The sequence below is a fragment of the Bufo gargarizans genome, chromosome 5, assembly GCF_014858855.1.
Source record: "Bufo gargarizans isolate SCDJY-AF-19 chromosome 5, ASM1485885v1, whole genome shotgun sequence".
In the NCBI taxonomy this organism is placed as follows: domain Eukaryota; kingdom Metazoa; phylum Chordata; class Amphibia; order Anura; family Bufonidae; genus Bufo; species Bufo gargarizans.
The window spans coordinates 445,928,893-445,950,204 of NC_058084.1; the positions used below are offsets into that span (position 1 = coordinate 445,928,893).

A 21,312-nucleotide genomic window follows, 5' to 3' on the forward strand; every position below is an offset into this window, starting at 1 on the left:
AGCGGGGAAAGGGACGGGCTGGCAGGCCTGTCTCATTCATCATTTTCTATTTTTGGTTTAGGCATAGAAAATGATCTAAATGTAAGGCAGCAAGGAAGATGTCTTACATTTAGAATCGGCAGGATACGTCGATGTTATGTATAAGCTGGTGCCTCTACAGAACTTTAGCGATCCACCACCAGCGCATGGGGCTTATTAAGACCAGCTTAATAAATGTGCCCCAATGATTTTGAGCGCATCATAGAAACATGTCTAGCAGTCAAAGATATGTCACCAAGAGGTACACTACACAGAAGTAGCCTCTGAGAGCCTTTTTGTAGGGCAGTGGGGGAAGCACTTTTTGTTTCAATGTAAATAAAGAGCACACATGGGGTGGCACTGCTCAGCCTCCTCCACGATCAGACAGCCAGGATCAGTCGTGAACGGACTTCGACAACACCTCACGGCTGGCGGTGCTCTGCCCACATAGTCCTTTAAACGTAAACAAATATATAGAAAGATTGGGCGGCACTCAACAAAATGTGAAGCAATATTCTTTATTCCACGGATAAAAACATAACAGGCATAGGGCGGACCACACACTTCAGGCAAACACTTGTGGCGGTGGCCGTTTCGCACCCCAGCGCTTCCTCAGGCCACTACCACTTTTTGTTTCAATACTCACTGTCTAATCAGACCACACCTATAATCATTTAAACTTCTGCTTGAGGCATAACTTTATGCCGAGTTTTGCAGCTATAAATATATATATTGTGGGGGGTTGCACTGGTAGACACTTGGTAGCTGTGCTGGTAGCAGGGTCACAGACAGGATACAAGACAGTCCCTGACTATAAATGGGACCAGCTACCCAGCCCACAGGTTCAAATGGAAAGTATTGGGTGGCACATGCAATACCTTCTGTAGTTCAGCAGTCAGCTTCTCCAGGTATGGCCATACTGCTCAGCTCTACACTGAGCTTTAAATTAGGCCGTAATAACCCATGTGACCCGCAGCAGTGGGCTATGGAAGCTCAGGACCGAAGCCCGGGTGGAGTGAGCGCCCCACTGCCAACCTCACTCACTCCAGTATAAGCAGGTCCCAGTACGTATTTTACTATCTGTCTATGTTAGCTATGGCTAACATAGACAAAGAAGGCTATCAACCCTGCTTAACCTGTGTCTGGGTTAACCTTTCGGTTCCCAGAGACACAACCAATGCTTACCACACACAGTTTAAATGTTTCCTTATAGAGGACCTTTATGTTACACATAAACAGAGAGAATTTCTATTAGATTCAATAGATTATATATTGAAACATAATTACTTTCAATATAGAAGATATTTTTACCTGCAGAAACTTGGGACAGCAATGGGGACAAACTTTGCCCCCTCATATGCTAATCTCTTTATGGGAGTGTTCAAATCAGATGAGGGACTCCTTGACCATACCAACATCAGGTTTTATAAAAGATACATTATTGACATCCTTTTTATCTGGCAAAGTGACCTCAGGACATTGGAAAGTTTCATTAAGGAGATTAATTCCATATCTTGGAACTTAACATTTACAGCCCACATAGACCCCCATACTGCAATTTTCTTGGAAATTGATCTGTCCTCTGCAAACAACCACATCACTACCAGTACTCATTTTAAAAGTGTAGACGATAACAGTTATTTAGATTTTCATAGTTGCCATTACAAGAAATGGAAACTTAATATTTTATATGGCCAAATGAAAAGAGTATGGAGAAACTGTTCTGACAACACTACACTTGAAAATCAACTGACTACCATACAGAATAGATTTTTGGATAAAGAGTATCCTTCTGGTCTTATCCAAGACTCTAAAGAAAAAATTATGCAGAAAAGCCAGACTGAATGTCTAAAACCACGGGCCCACAAAGAAAACAATGGAGCATATCGCTCCAATTTCATTACTAGATCTAATTCAGATCACAGTCGACTCAAACAAACTTTAAGAAAACATTGGTCCATTCTTCTTAAGGACCCGATTATAGGGGATGATCTACCCAAGCAACCAACTGTCATTTTTTGCCGAGCTCCTACATTAAAGAATCTGTTAGCTCCATCACACCCAAATTGCTTTAGATTTACAACGACTGAACCATCATCGTTCAAATATTAACCGTCAGTACCTGAAACACAGTGTATCTAAACACTTTACAGAGAATCACAATGGGGATCCCAGTGGGTTCAAATTAACACCTATAGATTGGATACCAAATTCCTACGTACAACTCTGCAGAAAGGAGATGTTTTAGATTTTTCAGTAACACTCTAAGGGTACTTTTATACTAGCGGCAGGACGGATCCGACAGGCTGTTCACCCCGTCGGATCCGTCCTGCCGCTATTTCGCCATGCCGCCAGACTGCCGCTCCGTCCCCATTGACTAAAGTCGGACATGCAGTACTTTTAGTCCGGAGCCCTTTATAGTCAATGGGGATGGAGCGGCAGTCCGGGGCACGGCGAAATAGCAGCAGGACGGATCCGACGGATCTTAGACATTCCTTCTCTAAGATACTATAATTTTTCTTGGCCGGTGTGAGTTACCTGCTCAGGTAGGTAATGGGGTGCTCCTCTCCGTTCACCTCCTGAGACAGGACAGCTCCAAGCCCTACGTCTGACACATCTGTCTGCACAATAAATTCTTTCTTGAAGCTTGGTGTAATAAGGATGGGGGATCTGCACAACGCCAACTTCAAGGCCTGTAAAGCACTTTCTGTTTGTGCATTCCACTGCACCATGACGGACCCTTTTCCTTTCAAAAGTTCAGTCAGGAGAGCGGATACTGTGGCAAAGTTGGGTATAATACCCAACAATGCCCAGGAATGCTCTGACCTGTTTGGTGCTTACAGTCTGATGCCATCCTGGATAGCGTCAACCTTGTTGACCTGGGGTTTAATTATGCCTTGCCCGATCACATTCCCCAAGTAGCGTGTTGTCTCCTATCCCCACAGCACACTTATTGTGGTTTGCGGTCAAGCCGGCTAACCTTAGAGAGTTCACTACGGCCTGTACTTTGGCCAAGTTACTCTCCCAGTCATAGCTGAAGATGATGATATTATCCAGATATGCTGAGGCATATCTCCTTTGAAGCTTCAGCACTATGTCCATTAGATGTTGGAACACTGCGGGGGCAGTGAAGACCGAATGGTAACACGACATAGTGAAAAAAAACCTCAGGCGTGATGAAGCGCGGTCTGTCAGGGGCACTTGCCAGTATCCCTTGGTGAGATCGCGCATAGTGAAATACCGGGCTCCTCCCAGTCTATTAATAAGCTCGTCTACACGCGGCATTGGATAGGTGTCAAATTTGGATACCTCATTCAACTTTCTGAAATCGTTGCAGAATCGCAACGCCCCATTTGATTTGGGGATCAGAACAATGGGACTGGCCCTTTCACCTTTGGACTTCTATATGACTCCCGACTGCAGCATTTTTCGTACCTCCTCTGCAATGGCCTGTCGACGAGCCTCAGGGACTCGGTATGGTCTTAACCGAACTTTCATCCATGGCTCAGTGACAATGTCATGCTTGATTACAGGCGTGTACCCGGGTAACTCCGAGAGCACGTCTGTATTCTTAGCTACAAATTCCCTAGCCTCTTGTCGTTGTCCTTTTGTGAGGGTATCCACAATAGTCACCTGTGCGTCTGAGGGGGTAGTTCAGAAGGGAGATTAGCTGGATACCTCTCTGTAAGCAAACTCTCCCTGTCCTTTCATGCTTGCAGTAAATTGACATGGTACGTATGCTCGGGCTTCCTCCTACCGGGCTGACGTACCCTGTAGTTCACTTCCCCCACCTTCTCTAACACCTCATACGGACCTTGCTACTTGCCTAGAAACTTACTGTCCACAGTAGGAACAAGGGTTTAAAGGTCCTTACTGTCACTGACGCTAACCTGTTATATACCCAGCTTTGGGCCCTTTGAGCAGCCTCCATATGTTCCTTGACGATGGGCATAACGGCCGCCACCCTGTCCTGCATACTGGCGATGTGGTCTATAATACTTTTGTGGTGGGTGGGTTCCTGTTCCCATGTCTCCTTGGCGATGTTCAGCAGGCCCCGGGGATGTCTGCCATAGACCAATTCAATGGGGGAAAAGACAGTAGTAGCCTGTGGCACCTCTCGGATTGCAATCATTAAATAGGGTAATATAACATCCCAGTTCCTCCCATCCTTGTTCACCACCTTTTTCAGCATACTTTAAACCTCTCTACTAACCCGTATGTCTGAGGATGGTACGTAATTGTTTTATGTTGAAGACTTTGCACAGTTCCTTGGTGACTTTGTACATGAAAGGGGTACCCTGATCCGTGAGGATCTCCTTGGGTAGAACATGGAGAATAGCTCCTTGCTGATATGTGCCACAGTGGGATGGCTTCAGGATCACGGGTAGCATAGTCCATCCCTACCAGTATATGCTGATGCCCCTGGGCAGACTTAACCAATGGACCTGCCAAGTCCATGGCAATCCTTTCAAACAGGACCTCAATGATGGGTAGAGGTACCAGCGGAATCCATAAATGTACCATAGGAGCATGCAATTGGCATTGGGGACATGACTCACAATATCGTTTAACCTCACTGTATACCGCTGGCCAATAAAACAACCGCAGGATGCGGTCTAGTATTTTTGTGGCGCCTAGGTGCCCCCGGAGCACATATTTTTGGGCGATAAGGCTGGGGTACCAGCAATTGCTCCCAGGTCTCACCCCACAGCCTGTTAACCCGGTAAAACATTTATTGGTTGATCATGAAGTGGGGAAATATCTGGCCCGGACCAGAGGGGGGTCCTAGAGCCATGCGGTGCCGAAGTTGTCACGGGATACTTCTAAATCTGACAAGTGCGGCCCAGTCACTAACTCCTCAGTCTCACCAGCCATTACGTCTAGGGAAAATACGGAGCTGACAGTTTTTCCACTGGTCACCCCTACGGCAGGAACCCCAGAGTCTGGGTCATTGGGCTCCAGGTCTAGGTCTTGATCCTGCTGTGTGGGTTGTACTCTTGGGGGTGGGATCTTCGACCTTTGATTTTCCTGCCACAGAGTCCAGAAAATGGGGAAGTCCCATCCCAAAAATTAGGTCATGGGGCAAGTTCATGACGACTCCTACCTCATGTTGTCTTTCTCCACAGGGGGTCTGGATGGCGACAACAGCAGTAGGATAGTCTTCTAAGTCCCCATGAATACACAGGACCCCGATTATACAGCCTAACTAGGGTCACCCGACTTCCAGAGTCCAACAGGGCCAACACCTGGCCCCCTGCCGCGGTCACCCGGCAGATGTGGCGCTCATCAGAGTCAGCCATGTAAACAGGGGCTGTATAAATGGACATCCTCCAGGCAGAGCTGCAGTCCATAGGCTCAGGGTTGTGGGGATAATTGGCCACAACATGGCCAAGTTCCTGCAGGACCGACAGGTGGGAGCCTCCCCCTTCCTCCTCCCCTGCACCGGCCCGGGAACTTGCCGGAACCATGGGCCTGAGGGCTTTGGAGTTGGCCCGGGATTAAGGGGCCTTTTTGCAGAGAGCTTGAGTAGCCCAGTACATCTTCACCATCCCCACCAGAGCATTGGCGTCAGCTGGGTACCCATGTCCTACCCACTGCTGTAACTCACCCGAAAAGGCCCTAAGAAAGCGGTACAGAACAATCTTCTCCACCAACTGGGCCAGGGTTGAAGTCTCTGGCTGAAGCCACTTGCGGACCAGGTAGACAAGGTAGTGCATCTGGGCTGTTGGGGGTAAAGCCTCTTGGTACCTCCAGCTATGGACTATTTGGGCACGTAGGTGTAGATAGACTCCCAAGCGGGCCAGGATTTCCGCTTTTACCGTAGGATAGTGCTGGGCTTCGAAATAGCACAGTTGCTGCGGCAGCCTTTCGCCGGTGGCCACTCTTTCGAACCCCATCAGGAAGGCCTCTAGGTCGTCCTCTAACGTCATCTTTATCATGGCTTTCCGGACTTCTGGCATCCCGCTCTGGCATTGCTGGACCAGCCCTTTGTTGTGCAGCCACCAGTTCTGTCATCTGCTGTGCCAGCAGTCGATTAGTTTCTTGCTACTGCAAGTTGGACTGAACCAGCTGCTTTATTATCTCATCCATGGCTGTGGCTTGTTGCTTCAGCGCTGTTGACAGCCAGGACATGCAACCAGTGTTTGCTTCACTGCACCAGTGCCCGCATTCTCCACCATATGTGGGGGGGTCGATCTGGTAGACACTTGGTAGCAGTGCAGGAAGCATGGACACAGACAGGATAAAGTCTGATTTAAGTGTTTTTATTTCACACATATATATTTAAACATAAGCATAGCCTTAACAAATAGGCTTAAACAAACAAACCCTGCTTGGCTGAACAAGTACATAACACAACAAGACAGTTCCTGACTATATGTGGGACCAGCTACCCAGCCCACAGGTACAAATGGAAAGTATTGGGTGGCACATGCAATACCTTCTGTAGTTTAGCAGTCAGCTTCTCCAGGTATGGCCACCCTGCTCAGCTCTACACTGAGCTTTAAATTAGGCCCTAATGACCCATGCGACCCGCAGCTGTGGGCTAAGGAAGCTCAAGAACGAAGCTCGGGTGGCATGAGCGTCCCACTGCCAACCTGACTCACTCCAGTATAAGCAGGTCCCAGTACATATTTTAAAATGTGTCTATGTTAGCTATGGCTAACATAGACAAAACAGGCTATCAACCCTGCTTATCCTGTGTCTGAGTTAACCTTTCAGTTCCCAGAGACACACCCAAGGCTTACCACACACAGTTTAACTGCTTCAACAGCAGATATTGGTTCTCCCAAATGATACCTTTTTCACAATATACAGATGTAGCCAAGCTAAAATTTACTCTGATAACACGTCACATTGTCATCTGAGTTATCTCGTGACTAAAGCCATTGAAATCCATTAAAAAGTTAAAGGGGTTTTCTCAACAGGCTATTTGATACATACCTGGTCCCGGCGCGCCGTCCACTTCCTGGTTTCGGCACTCGGCAAGGGGCGGGCTCCATCTTCATTGATGGTATTGCAGCCCAGGCCCATTCACTTGAATGGGACTGAGTTTCAAATTGGGCCATGTGACCAATGCATGTGATGTCATTGGCCTTGAAAGAGCTTTTTAGCAGGAGTTCCAGGAGTTGGATCCCCAATGATCAGATATTGATGACCTATCCTGAAGATAGACCGTCAATACTGAACTCCCAGAAAACCCTTATAAGCAAAGATAAGAATTATGATATATATATATATATATATATATATGAAAAACAGTGAAAACTTAATGTGTTGCCCATAGAAACAGTCAGACACCTGTAACATTTCATAAGGAAACAATTGATTACCATGGACCACACCAATGTTCTTCCTTTGGGCTTTTTTCTTTTGTAGATGCTCACGACTATTTACAAAGTCTATGTCCAATGTCATGTATTCACAATGATTATTTTCATCCCTATAGGGCAGACCGAAGAGAACCAGTTTTCTCGAGAAATATCTGAAGAGGAATATAAGTGTCTACCCTGCAGGGAAGATTGTTCATACTGTACGGCTGATGCACCCTGCTATGCGCAGGAGGACAAGAATTTGCGGATTGCTGTCATCTCGTTCCAGGCTTTCTGCATGCTGCTAAACTTCATAAGCATGCTTGTGGTCTATCATTTCCGTAGAGCAAAGGTAAGCACTATTATGTATTCTAATAACTACAGATTCTGCTGGATATGTTAAATCTACCAGTAGTTTACCAGATGGAGAAAGTGGTGAATATCAGTGATGAGTGAAGTTCTTTAAAAAAAAAATTGCTCTGTGGCAAATTACTTAGTCACAAAGCACATTTCTTTGTAAGTAATGGGTGCAAAGATGGGGAACGGCCATTGCACCAACCCCCCCCCCCCCCTCCCGTCATTGAACCCCTCAGATGCGCGTTCATTACTAATCACGGCATCTGAGATTAATATTAAGGCACTGGCCGGCGTGGTGACAACACCGTGCACAAGATTTTGCGCTGGATCTTCAAGCAAGATGGCCACGGTGGCCTCTTCAAGCTCAAATGTATAAGGTTAAGTACAGTGCACACAATTTAGTGATTTTATTTGTATGTTTATTGCTGCACTTGTGATAAAAAAAAGTGGGTCTGGAAAGGGACAGTGCCTATGCGGCCCAAAAGATTTAAGAAATCTTTGGCACCTGATCCTAAAAAAAACATCAAATCTACAACACCTCATAGCAGGCGTAGTTTTCAGCTTCTGGTGCTTGGACCTCCAATGATGCGCCACAGTTATTAAGAGGCGTGCTCCTCTTAATAATGTTGGCAAAATTTTACAACAGCAGACTTTTGTTATAAGACTGGTGTATGAAATGCTGGGCTCCCACTGTAAAGACCAGCATCATAAACCGCCATGTGAACAACGTAAATTTTTTTTTTAATTAAAGAAACTTCTTTTTGGTATTCGTCTAAAAACAAAAATGTTATTCAATAAGTCCCGTGTACCCCCAAAAATGGTACTAATGAAAACCACATCTCGCTGAGCAAAAACAAGCCCTCATACAGCTACAACCGTGCAAAATTAATGAGTTCTTGGTCATGGAATGTGGTAACATAATGAGAACTGCTTTTTCCCATTACTACCCCAATAATAATACCACAATTTTCACTCCATAAAATGCACCTGACCAAAAGACGCACCTAGGATTTAGAGGAGGAAAATCTGACCTCAGATCAGACCCCCAACCATTATCAGACCCCCAACCCTCATCAGAACTTGATCAAACCCCAATCTTCATTAGACTCCAAAATAAGACCCTACAATCTTCATCAGACTTCAGATCAGACCCAAAATCTTGATCAGACCCCCAATCCTCATGAAACCTCAGATCAGACCTCAAATCAGATCCCCGTTCTTTATCAGACCTCAGATCAGACCATTAAATCAGATCCCCATTTTTCACCAGACCTCATATCAGACCCCCAAATAAGATCCCCATTTCTCATCAAACCTCAGATCAGACCCCCATCAGACCTCAGATCAGACATAAAACAAATAAATGACCTTACATCTCCTGCTATGGATGGCGATGCCACTCGCAAGATCAAGTGAGCTCTTCCTGCACTCATAGCTCCCTGGGGTTCAGCCAGTACCCCGCTGCACTGTGACCTGATCTTGCATGGATTCAGGTCATAGTGAGCTACGTCCTGATGCTGTACAAGGTTAGGACACAGCACAGCAGGCGCCCGGCAGAAGACTAGGGAGTGGCGAGTCCAGCCAGCACCAGGACAGCTTTATTCATCGCTCCCTGGTTCTACTGTGTACTAATGACTCTGAGCACTTCTATAATGGAAGCGCTCATTGGTATTTCCCTACTTTTGGGGGGAAAAGCGCATCTTATGGAGTGAAAAATTTGGTAATAGAGGTTAATGTATATGTACCCCAACATAGTGTCACTAAAATTACAATTTGCTCCCCCCCCCACCCTACAAAAAAGCCCTTATACAGCTCACTAAACAGAAAAATAAAAATAAAGTTATGGCCAGGAAAAACTGCCTCCTGCTGCTTTATAGCTTATGCTTCCTTAGCTTAAAGGGGTTCTCCAGGAATTAAAAAAATACCTAAATATTGCTTTATTAGTTATAATGGATCATTTTGTCCGGGGAGCAATCATTAGGAAAAATTAAATGGCCACCATCCTATTACTTCACACAAAACCTGTCCTAATCACACAGGACAAGTTACTTCAGAAGTGTGCCTTATCCTGCTCTCCTACTTGTGAGGGTTTAGAATCCTGAATATAAATGAGAAAATCTTCAAATTAATTTCTGTGGGAATGGAGTTCATGAGGAGACAGGAAGTACAGAGATGATGGACAATGTGGAGCTGTGATAATGGAGACTGCATACAAGTACTGGTGCTCATTATTCACATCCCTACCCTCCTCTCTGTACATCATGTCTCCTATTAAGCTCTATTCTTGTTCATAATTCCTGAAAAGTAGAGCAGAGAGGAGGATGAGGCAGCTATTTAGCTCACTGCTCTAAAGTAACTTTTCTTGCTGTGTGATTAGGACAGGTTTTGTGTGCACTAGTAGAACGGTGGCTATTTTACTTCTCCTAATGATTGCTCCCCAGACAAAATGATCCATTATAACTAATGAAAGGTATTTGGGAATATATTATTAATAAAGTAAAATTTAAGAATGTAAATTTTCTTAATTCCTAGAGAACCCCTTTAAAATACTCCTTCTGTATGTTTTTGTTTTATTTATATAGGGGTAGAGAAGAAATATGGAATCACTCAATGTCGAGAAAAAATCATCAAATTATCAGCAAAATAATTCCAGTTAGTATTGTGTTGCTCATCATTAGGCTTATATGACAGCATTAGTTCCTTACTGGCCATGTCATTGAGTTGACATGCCTTTCCTGAACAAAAGCTGTAACACTCCTTGCTCTGGCAAGATGCATTATCATCCCGAAAAATTACGTCATCATTAGGGATGAGCGAACTCGAACTGTATAGTTCGGGTTCGTACCGAATTTTGGGGTGTCCGTGACACGGACCCGAACCCGGACATTTTCGTAAAAGTCCGGGTTCGGGTTCGGTGTTCGTCGCTTTCTTCGCGCTTTTGTGACGCTTTCTTGGCGCTTTTTGAAAGGCTGCAAAGCAGCCAATCAACAAGCGTCATACTACTTGCCCCAAGAGGCCATCACAGCCATGCCTACTATTGGCATGGCTGTGATTGGCCAGAGCACCATGTGACCCAGCCTCTATTTAAGCTGGAGTCACATAGCGCCGCCCGTCACTCTGCTCTGATTAGCGTAGGGAGAGGTTGCGGCTGCGACAGTAGGGCGAGATTAGGCAGATTAACTCCTCCAAAGGACTTGATTAACTGATCGATCTGCAGCTGTGGATCATTGAGCTGCTGATCCTCAATTGCTCACTGTTTTTAGGCTGCACAGACCGTTTGTCAGTCTCATTTTTCTGGGGTGATCGGCGGCCATTTTGTGTCTTGTGGTGCGCCAGCACAAGCTGCGACCAAGTGCATTTAACCCTCAATGGTGTGGTTGTTTTTTGGCTAAAGCCTACATCAGGGTGAAGCTGTGACACCAAGTGCATTTAACCAGCAATAGTCTGTTCATTTTTTGGCCATATACAAAATCAGGGGCAAGCTGCGCCTGTCACCAAGTGCATTTAACCCTCAATGGTGTGGTTGTTTTTTGGCTAAAGCCTACATCAGGGTGAAGCTGTCACACCAAGTGCATTTAACCAGCAATAGTCTGTTCATTTTTTGGCCATATACAAAATCAGGGGCAAGCTGCGCCTGTCACCAAGTGCATTTAACCCTCAATGGTGTGGTTGTTTTTTGGCTAAAGCCTACATCAGGGTGAAGCTGTCACACCAAGTGCATTTAACCAGCAATAGTCTGTTCATTTTTTGGCCATATACAAAATCAGGGGCAAGCTGCGCCTGTCACCAAGTGCATTTAACCCTCAATGGTGTGGTTGTTTTTTGGCTAAAGCCTACATCAGGGTGAAGCTGTCACACCAAGTGCATTTAACCAGCAATAGTCTGTTCATTTTTTGGCCATATCCCAGTCTAATTCTGTCACTAAATCCATACCGGTCACCCAGCGCCTAAATACTAGGCCTCAAATTTATATCCAGCTAAATCTGTCCCTAGTGCTGTAGCTGGGCGAGTTATTTAGTGTCCGTTCAAGCACATTTCTTGTTCTGGGTTGAAATACAATTCCCAATTTAGCAATTTCATAATTTAGTGGTTCCTGCTATATCAGAGCTCTTTGAAATCTATCCCAAAAAGGGTATATAATATTGAAGGTGCACATAGGGTCATTCAGAGTAACTTCACACACACCCGCTACTGTGTATTTCCAAGTCTAATTCTGTCACTAAACCCATACCTGTCACCCAGCGCCTAAATACTAGGCCTCAAATTTAAATCCCTCTAAATCTCTCGTTACCGTTGTCCTGTTGTAGCTGGGAAAGTTATTTAGTGCCCGTCAAAGCACATTTTTTGTTCTGGGTTGAAGTACAATTCCCAATTTAGCAATTTCATAATTTAGTGGTTCCTGCTATATCAGAGCTATTTGAAATCTATCCCAAAAAGGGTATATAATATTGAAGGTGCACATAGGGTCATTCAGAATAACTTCACACACACCCGCTACTGTGTATTTCCAAGTCTAATTCTGTCACTAAATCCATACCGGTGACCCAGCGCCTAAATACTAGGCCTCAAATTTAATTCCCTCTAAATCTCTCGTTACCCACCGGTGTACTGTTGTTGCTGGGCAAGATATTTAGTGTCCGTCAAAGCACATTTTTTGTTCTGGGTTGAAGTACAATTCCCAATTTAGCAATTTCATAATTTAGTGGTTTCTGCTATATCAGAGCTATTTGAAATCTATCCCAAAAAGGGTATATAATATTGAAGGTGCACATAGGGTCATTCAGAATAACTTCACACACACCCGCTACTGTGTATTTCCAAGTCTAATTCTGTCACTAAACCCATACCTGTCACCCAGCGCCTAAATACTAGGCCTCAAATTTAAATCCCTCTAAATCTCTCGTTACCGTTGTCCTGTTGTAGCTGGGAAAGTTATTTAGTGCCCGTCAAAGCACATTTTTTGTTCTGGGTTGAAGTACAATTCCCAATTTAGCAATTTCATAATTTAGTGGTTCCTGCTATATCAGAGCTATTTGAAATCTATCCCAAAAGGGTATATAATATTGAAGGTGCACATAGGGTCATTCAGAATAACTTCACACACACCCGCTACTGTGTATTTCCAAGTCTAATTCTGTCACTAAATCCATACCGGTGACCCAGCGCCTAAATACTAGGCCTCAAATTTAATTCCCTCTAAATCTCTCGTTACCCACCGCTGTACTGTTGTTGCTGGGCAAGATATTTAGTGTCCGTCAAAGCACATTTTTTGTTCTGGGTTGAAGTACAATTCCCAATTTAGCAATTTCATAATTTAGTGGTTTCTGCTATATCAGAGCTATTTGAAATCTATCCCTAAAAGGGTATATAATATTGAAGGTGCACATAGGGTCATTCAGAATAACTTCACACACACCCGCTACTGTGTATTTCCAAGTCTAATTCTGTCACTAAACCCATACCTGTCACCCAGCGCCTAAATACTAGGCCTCAAATTTATATCCAGCTAAATCTGTCCCTAGTGCTGTAGCTGGGCGAGTTATTTAGTGTCCGTTCAAGCACATTTCTTGTTCTGGGTTGAAATACAATTCCCAATTTAGCAATTTCATAATTTAGTGGTTCCTGCTATATCAGAGCTCTTTGAAATCTATCCCAAAAAGGGTATATAATATTGAAGGTGCACATAGGGTCATTCAGAATAACTTCACACACACCCGCTACTGTGTATTTCCAAGTCTAATTCTGTCACTAAATCCATACCGGTGACCCAGCGCCTAAATACTAGGCCTCAAATTTAATTCCCTCTAAATCTCTCGTTACCCACCGGTGTACTGTTGTTGCTGGGCAAGATATTTAGTGTCCGTCAAAGCACATTTTTTGTTCTGGGTTGAAGTACAATTCCCAATTTAGCAATTTCATAATTTAGTGGTTTCTGCTATATCAGAGCTATTTGAAATCTATCCCTAAAAGGGTATATAATATTGAAGGTGCACATAGGGTCATTCAGAATAACTTCACACACACCCGCTACTGTGTATTTCCAAGTCTAATTCTGTCACTAAACCCATACCTGTCACCCAGCGCCTAAATACTAGGCCTCAAATTTAAATCCCTCTAAATCTCTCGTTACCGTTGTCCTGTTGTAGCTGGGAAAGTTATTTAGTGCCCGTCAAAGCACATTTTTTGTTCTGGGTTGAAGTACAATTCCCAATTTAGCAATTTCATAATTTAGTGGTTCCTGCTATATCAGAGCTATTTGAAATCTATCCCAAAAAGGGTATATAATATTGAAGGTGCACATTGGGTCATTCAGAATAACTTCACACACACGCTTCTGTGCATTTCCAAGTCTAATTCTGTCACTAAATCCATACCGGTGACCCAGCGCCTAAATACTAGGCCTCAAATTTAATTCCCTCTAAATCTCTCGTTACCCACCGCTGTACTGTTGTTGCTGGGCAAGATATTTAGTGTCCGTCAAAGCACATTTTTTGTTCTGGGTTGAAGTACAATTCCCAATTTAGCAATTTCATAATTTAGTGGTTTCTGCTATATCAGAGCTATTTGAAATCTATCCCTAAAAGGGTATATAATATTGAAGGTGCACATAGGGTCATTCAGAATAACTTCACACACACCCGCTACTGTGTATTTCCAAGTCTAATTCTGTCACTAAATCCATACCGGTGACCCAGCGCCTAAATACTAGGCCTCAAATTTAATTCCCTCTAAATCTCTCGTTACCCACCGTTGTACTGTTGTTGCTGGGCAAGATATTTAGTGTCCGTCAAAGCACATTTTTTGTTCTGGGTTGAAGTACAATTCCCAATTTAGCAATTTCATAATTTAGTGGTTTCTGCTATATCAGAGCTATTTGAAATCTATCCCTAAAAGGGTATATAATATTCAAGGTGCACATTGGGTCATTCAGAATAACTTCACACACACACGCTTCTGTGCATTTCCAAGTCTAATTCTGTCACTAAATCCATACCGGTCACCCAGCGCCTAAATACTAGGCCTCAAATTTATATCCCGCTGAATTTGAATACAATACATTGGGCCAAATAATATATTTGTTGTTGTGGTGAACCATAACAATGAGAAAAACATCTAGTAAGGGACGCGGACGTGGACATGGTCGTGGTGGTGTTAGTGGACCCTCTGGTGCTGGGAGAGGACGTGGCCGTTCTGCCACATCCACACGTCCTAGTGTACCAACTACCTCAGGTCCCAGTAGCCGCCAGAATTTACAGCGATATATGGTGGGGCCCAATGCCGTTCTAAGGATGGTAAGGCCTGAGCAGGTACAGGCATTAGTCAATTGGGTGGCCGACAGTGGATCCAGCACGTTCACATTATCTCCCACCCAGTCTTCTGCAGAAAGCGCACAGATGGCGCCTGAAAACCAACCCCATCAGTCTGTCACATCACCCCCATGCATACCAGGGAAACTGTCTCAGCCTCAAGTTATGCAGCAGTCTCTTATGCTGTTTGAAGACTCCGCTGGCAGGGTTTCCCAAGGGCATCCACCTAGCCCTTCCCCAGCGGTGAAAGACATAGAATGCACTGACGCACAACCACTTATGTTTCCTGATGATGAGGACATGGGAATACCACCTCAGCATGTCTCTGATGATGACGAAACACAGGTGCCAACTGCTGCGTCTTTCTGCAGTGTGCAGACTGAACAGGAGGTCAGGGATCAAGACTGGGTGGAAGACGATGCAGGGGACGATGAGGTCCTAGACCCCACATGGAATGAAGGTCGTGCCACTGACTTTCACAGTTCGGAGGAAGAGGCAGTGGTGAGACCGAGCCAACAGCGTAGCAAAAGAGGGAGCAGTGGGCAAAAGCAGAACACCCGCCGCCAAGAGACTCCGCCTGCTACTGACCGCCGCCATCTGGGACCGAGCACCCCAAAGGCAGCTTCAAGGAGTTCCCTGGCATGGCACTTCTTCAAACAATGTGCTGACGACAAGACCCGAGTGGTTTGCACGCTGTGCCATCAGAGCCTGAAGCGAGGCATTAACGTTCTGAACCTGAGCACAACCTGCATGACCAGGCACCTGCATGCAAAGCATGAACTGCAGTGGAGTAAACACCTTAAAACCAAGGAAGTCACTCAGGCTCCCCCTGCTACCTCTTCTGCTGCTGCCGCCTCGGCCTATTCTGCTGCTGCCGCCTCGGCCTCTTCCTCCGCCTCTGGAGGAACGTTGGCACCTGCCGCCCAGCAAACAGGGGATGTACCACCAACACCACCACCACCACCTCCGTCACCAAGCGTCTCAACCATGTCACACGCCAGCGTTCAGCTCTCCATCTCACAAACATTTGATAGAAAGCGTAAATTCCCACCTAGCCACCCTCGATCCCTGGCCCTGAATGCCAGCATTTCTAAACTACTGGCCTATGAAATGCTGTCATTTAGGCTGGTGGACACAGACAGCTTCAAACAGCTCATGTCGCTTGCTGTCCCACAGTATGTTGTTCCCAGCCGGCACTACTTCTCCAAGAGAGCCGTGCCTTCCCTGCACAACCAAGTATCCGATAAAATCAAGTGTGCACTGCGCAACGCCATCTGTAGCAAGGTCCACCTAACCACAGATACGTGGACCAGTAAGCACGGCCAGGGACGCTATATCTCCCTAACTGCACACTGGGTAAATGTAGTGGCAGCTGGGCCCCAGGCGGAGAGCTGTTTGGCGCACGTCCTTCCGCCGCCAAGGATCGCAGGGCAACATTCTTTGCCTCCTGTTGCCACCTCCTCCTTCTCGGCTTCCTCCTCCTCTTCTTCCACCTGCTCATCCAGTCAGCCACACACCTTCACCACCAACTTCAGCACAGCCCGGGGTAAACGTCAGCAGGCCATTCTGAAACTCATATGTTTGGGGGACAGGCCCCACACCGCACAGGAGTTGTGGCGGGGTATAGAACAACAGACCGACGAGTGGTTGCTGCCGGTGAGCCTCAAGCCCGGCCTGGTGGTGTGTGATAATGGGCGAAATCTCGTTGCAGCTCTGGGACTAGCCAATTTGACGCACATCCCTTGCTTGGCGCATGTGCTGAATTTGGTGGTGCAGAAGTTCATTCACAACTACCCCGACATGTCAGAGCTGCTGCATAAAGTGCGGGCCGTCTGTTCGCGCTTCCGGCGTTCACATCCTGCTGCTGCTCGCCTGTCTGCGCTACAGCGTAACTTCGGCCTTCCCGCTCACCGCCTCATATGCGACGTGCCCACCAGGTGGAACTCCACCTTGCACATGCTGGACAGACTGTGCGAGCAGCAGCAGGCCATAGTGGAGTTTCAGCTGCAGCACGCACGGGTCAGTCGCACTACAGAACAGCACCACTTCACCACCAATGACTGGGCCTCCATGCGAGACCTGTGTGCCCTGTTGCGCTGTTTCGAGTACTCCACCAACATGGCCAGTGGCGATGACACCGTTATCAGCGTTACAATACCACTTCTATGTCTCCTTGAGAAAACACTTAGGGCGATGATGGAAGAGGAGGTGGCCCAGGAGGAGGAGGAGGAGGAGGAGGAAGAGGGGTCATTTTTAGCACTTTCAGGCCAGTCTCTTCGAAGTGACTCAGAGGGAGGTTTTTGGCAACAGCAGAGGCCAGGTACAAATGTGGCCAGCCAGGGCCCATACTGGAGGACGAGGAGGACGAGGATGAGGAGGAGGTGGAGGAGGATGAGGATGAAGCATGGTCACAGCGGGGTGGCACCCAACGCAGCTCGGGTCCATCACTGGTGCGTGGCTGGGGGGAAAGGCAGGACGATGACGATACGCCTCCCACAGAGGACAGCTTGTCCTTATCCCTGGGCAGCCTGGCACACATGAGCGACTACATGCTGCAGTGCCTGCGCAACGACAGCAGAGTTGCCCACATTTTAACCTGTGCGGACTACTGGGTTGCCACCCTGCTGGATCCACGCTACAAAGACAATGTGCCCACCTTACTTCCTGCACTGGAGCGTGATAGGAAGATGCGCGAGTACAAGCGCACGTTGGTAGACACGCTACTGAGAGCATTCCCAAATGTCACAGGGGAACAAGTGGAAGCCCAAGGCCAAGGCAGAGGAGGAGCAAGAGGTCGCCAAGGCAGCTGTGTCACGGCCAGCTCCTCTGAGGGCAGGGTTAGCATGGCAGAGATGTGGAAAACTTTTGTCAACACGCCACAGCTAACTGCACCACCACCTGATACGCAACGTGTTAGCAGGAGGCAACATTTCACTAACATGGTGGAACAGTACGTGTGCACACCCCTCCACGTACTGACTGATGGTTCGGCCCCATTCAACTTCTGGGTCTCTAAATTGTCCACGTGGCCAGAGCTAGCCTTTTATGCCTTGGAGGTGCTGGCCTGCCCGGCAGCCAGCGTTTTGTCTGAACGTGTATTCAGCACGGCAGGGGGCGTCATTACAGACAAACGCAGCCGCCTGTCTACAGCCAATGTGGACAAGCTGACGTTCATAAAAATGAACCAGGCATGGATCCCACAGGACCTGTCCGTCCCTTGTCCAGATTAGACATTAACTACCTCCCCATAACCATATATTATTGGACTCCAGGGCACTTCCTCATTCAATCCTATTTTTATTTTCATTTTACCATTATATTGCGAGGCTACCCAAAGTTGAATGAACCTCTCCTCTGCCTGTGTGCTAGGCCTAAATATATGCCAATGGACTGTTGCAGTGGTGGGTGACGTGAAGCCTCATTCTCTGCTATGACATGCAGACTGATTCTCTGCTGACATGAAGCCAGATCCTCTGTTACGGGAGCTCTCTCCTCTGCCTGGGTGCTGGGCCTAAATTTATGACAATTGACTGTTGCAGTGGTGGGTGACGTGAAGCCTGATTCTCTGCTATGATATGAAGACTGATTCTCTGCTGACATGAAGCCAGATGGTCTGTTACGGGACCTTTCTCCTCTGCCTGGGTTCTGGGCCTAAATTTATGAAAATTGACTCTTACAGTGGTGGGTGACGTGAAGCCTGATTCTCTGCTATGATATGAAGACTGATTCTCTGCTGACATGAAGCCAGATTGTCTGTTACGGACCTTTCTCCTCTGCCTGGGTGCTGGGCCTAAATTTATGAAAATTGACTCTTACAGTGGTGGGTGACGTGAAGCCTGATTCTCTGCTATGATATGAAGACTGATTCTCTGCTGACATGAAGCCAGATTCTCTGTTACGGGACCTCTCTCCTCTGCCTGGGTGCTGGGCCTAAATATATGCCAATGGACTGTTGCAGTGGTGGCTGACGTGAAGCCTCATTCTCTGCTATGACATGCAGACTGATTCTCTGCTGTCATGAAGCCAGATTGTCTGTTACGGGACCCTCTCTGCTCTGCCTGTGTGCTAGGCCTAAATATATGCCAATGGACTGTTGCAGTGGTGGGTGACGTGAAGCCTCATTCTCTGCTATGACATGCAGACTGATTCTCTGCTGTCATGAAGCCAGATTGTCTGTTACGGGACCTCTCTGCTCTGCCTGTGTGCTAGGCCTAAATATATGCCAATGGACTGTTGCAGTGGTGGGTGACGTGAAGCCTCAGTCTCTGCTATGACATGCAGACTGATTCTCTGCTGACATGAAGCCAGATTGTCTGTTACGGGACCTCTCTGCTCTGCCTGTGTGCTAGGCCTAAATATATGCCAATGGACTGTTGCAGTGGTGGGTGACGTGAAGCCTCATTCTCTGCTATGACATGCAGACTGATTCTCTGCTGACATGAAGCCAGATCCTCTGTTACGGGGACCTCTCTGCTCTGCCTGTGTGCTAGGCCTAAATATATGCCAATGGACTGTTGCAGTGGTGGGTGACGTGAAGCCTCATTCTCTGCTATGACATGCAGACTGATTCTCTGCTGACATGAAGCCAGATTGTCTGTTACGGGACCTCTCTGCTCTGCCTGTGTGCTAGGCCTAATATATGCCAATGGACTGTTGCAGTGGTGGGTGACGTGAAGCCTCATTCTCTGCTATGACATGCAGACTGATTCTCTGCTGACATGAAGCCAGATTGTCTGTTACGGGACCTCTCTGCTCTGCCTGTGTGCTAGGCCTAAATATATGCCAATGGACTGTTGCAGTGGTGGGTGACGTGAAGCCTCATTCTCTGCTATGACATGCAGACTGATTCTCTGCTGACATGAAGCCAGATTGTCTGTTACGGGACCTCTCTGCTCTGCCTGTGTGCTAGGCCCTAAATATATGCCAATGGACTGTTGCAGTGGTGGGTGACGTGAAGCCTCATTCTCTGCTATGACATGCAGACTGATTCTCTGCTGACATGAAGCCAGATCCTCTGTTACGGGAGCTCTCTCCTCTGCCTGGGTGCTGGGCCTAAATTTATGACAATTGACTGTTGCAGTGGTGGGTGACGTGAAGCCTGATTCTCTGCTATGATATGAAGACTGATTCTCTGCTGACATGAAGCCAGATTGTCTGTTACGGGACCTTTCTCCTCTGCCTGGGTTCTTGGCCTAAATTTATGAAAATTGACTCTTACAGTGGTGGGTGACGTGAAGCCTGATTCTCTGCTATGATATGAAGACTGATTCTCTGCTGACATGAAGCCAGATTCTCTGTTACGGGGACCTCTCTCCTCTGCCTGGGTGCTGGGTAGTGTTGAGCGCGAATATTTCGAAAAGCAAATTTTTTTCGCGAATATCGCAACTTCGCGATTTCGCGAATATTTCGAATATAGTGCTATATATTCGTAAAAACGAATATTCGTTTTTTGTTTCCCCCCCCCCCCCCCACAAAATTACAGTACACATATAATTGATTGTTTCCCAAAGGTCCAACAGCTCAGATCTTACTCACATTGCCTAGAAAGTGATTGAGGCGCGAATCTTCGTAAGGCGATTTTATTAGCGCACATGCGAATATCGGCACGTCCCCAGAACAGAGGCAAAGGGCTTTGCATTCATACATTAGTGATTGAGGTTGCGAATCTTCGTAAGGCGATTTATTAGCGCACATGCGAATATCTACACTTGTCCCAGAACAGAGGGCAAAGGGCTTTGCATTCATACATTAGTGATTGAATTGAGCTGCGAATCTTCGTAAGGCGATTTATTAACGCAAATGCAAATATCTACACTTGTCCCCAGAACAGAGAGGCAAAGGCCTGTGCATTCATATAGTATAGCACCATATTCGCGAATACGTAGAACTTCGTAAAATTCGATTTACGAATATTCGTATTTTTTATTTTACTTTCCACCTTACAGATTACATTGATCTGTACTCGGTCAACTACTGTCATCACCCCCCCACGGTATCTCGATTGATTCCCAAAAGTCTCACATTCCCTAGAAAGTGATTGAGGTGCGAATCTTCGTAAGGGCGATTTTATTAGCGCACATGCGAATATCTACACTGTCCCAGAACAGAGGCAAAGGGCATTGCATTCATACATTAGTGATTGAATTGAGTTGCGATCTTCGTAAGGCGATTTCATTAGCGCACATGTGAATTTTGCAGAGCATATGTATTATGCGATTAATTCGAATTATCGCAATATGCGAAATATAACGAATTTGAATATCGCGAATATTTTACGAATATTCTTTCGAATATTCACAAAATTTCGCGAATTCGAATAT

The 21,312-nt window shown here is 46.3% G+C and overlaps 1 protein-coding gene across 1 annotated transcript in view; it reads left to right on the forward strand.

Annotated features, from left to right (window-relative positions):
- Positions 1-21,312, forward strand: part of GPR158 (G protein-coupled receptor 158) — a 443,660-nt gene that overhangs the window by 178,989 nt on the left and 243,359 nt on the right. The window contains exon 4 of the mRNA XM_044294904.1: positions 7,466-7,680. Coding sequence (XP_044150839.1) covers positions 7,466-7,680 — 215 coding nt within the window. The remainder of the gene's footprint in view (positions 1-7,465; positions 7,681-21,312) is intronic.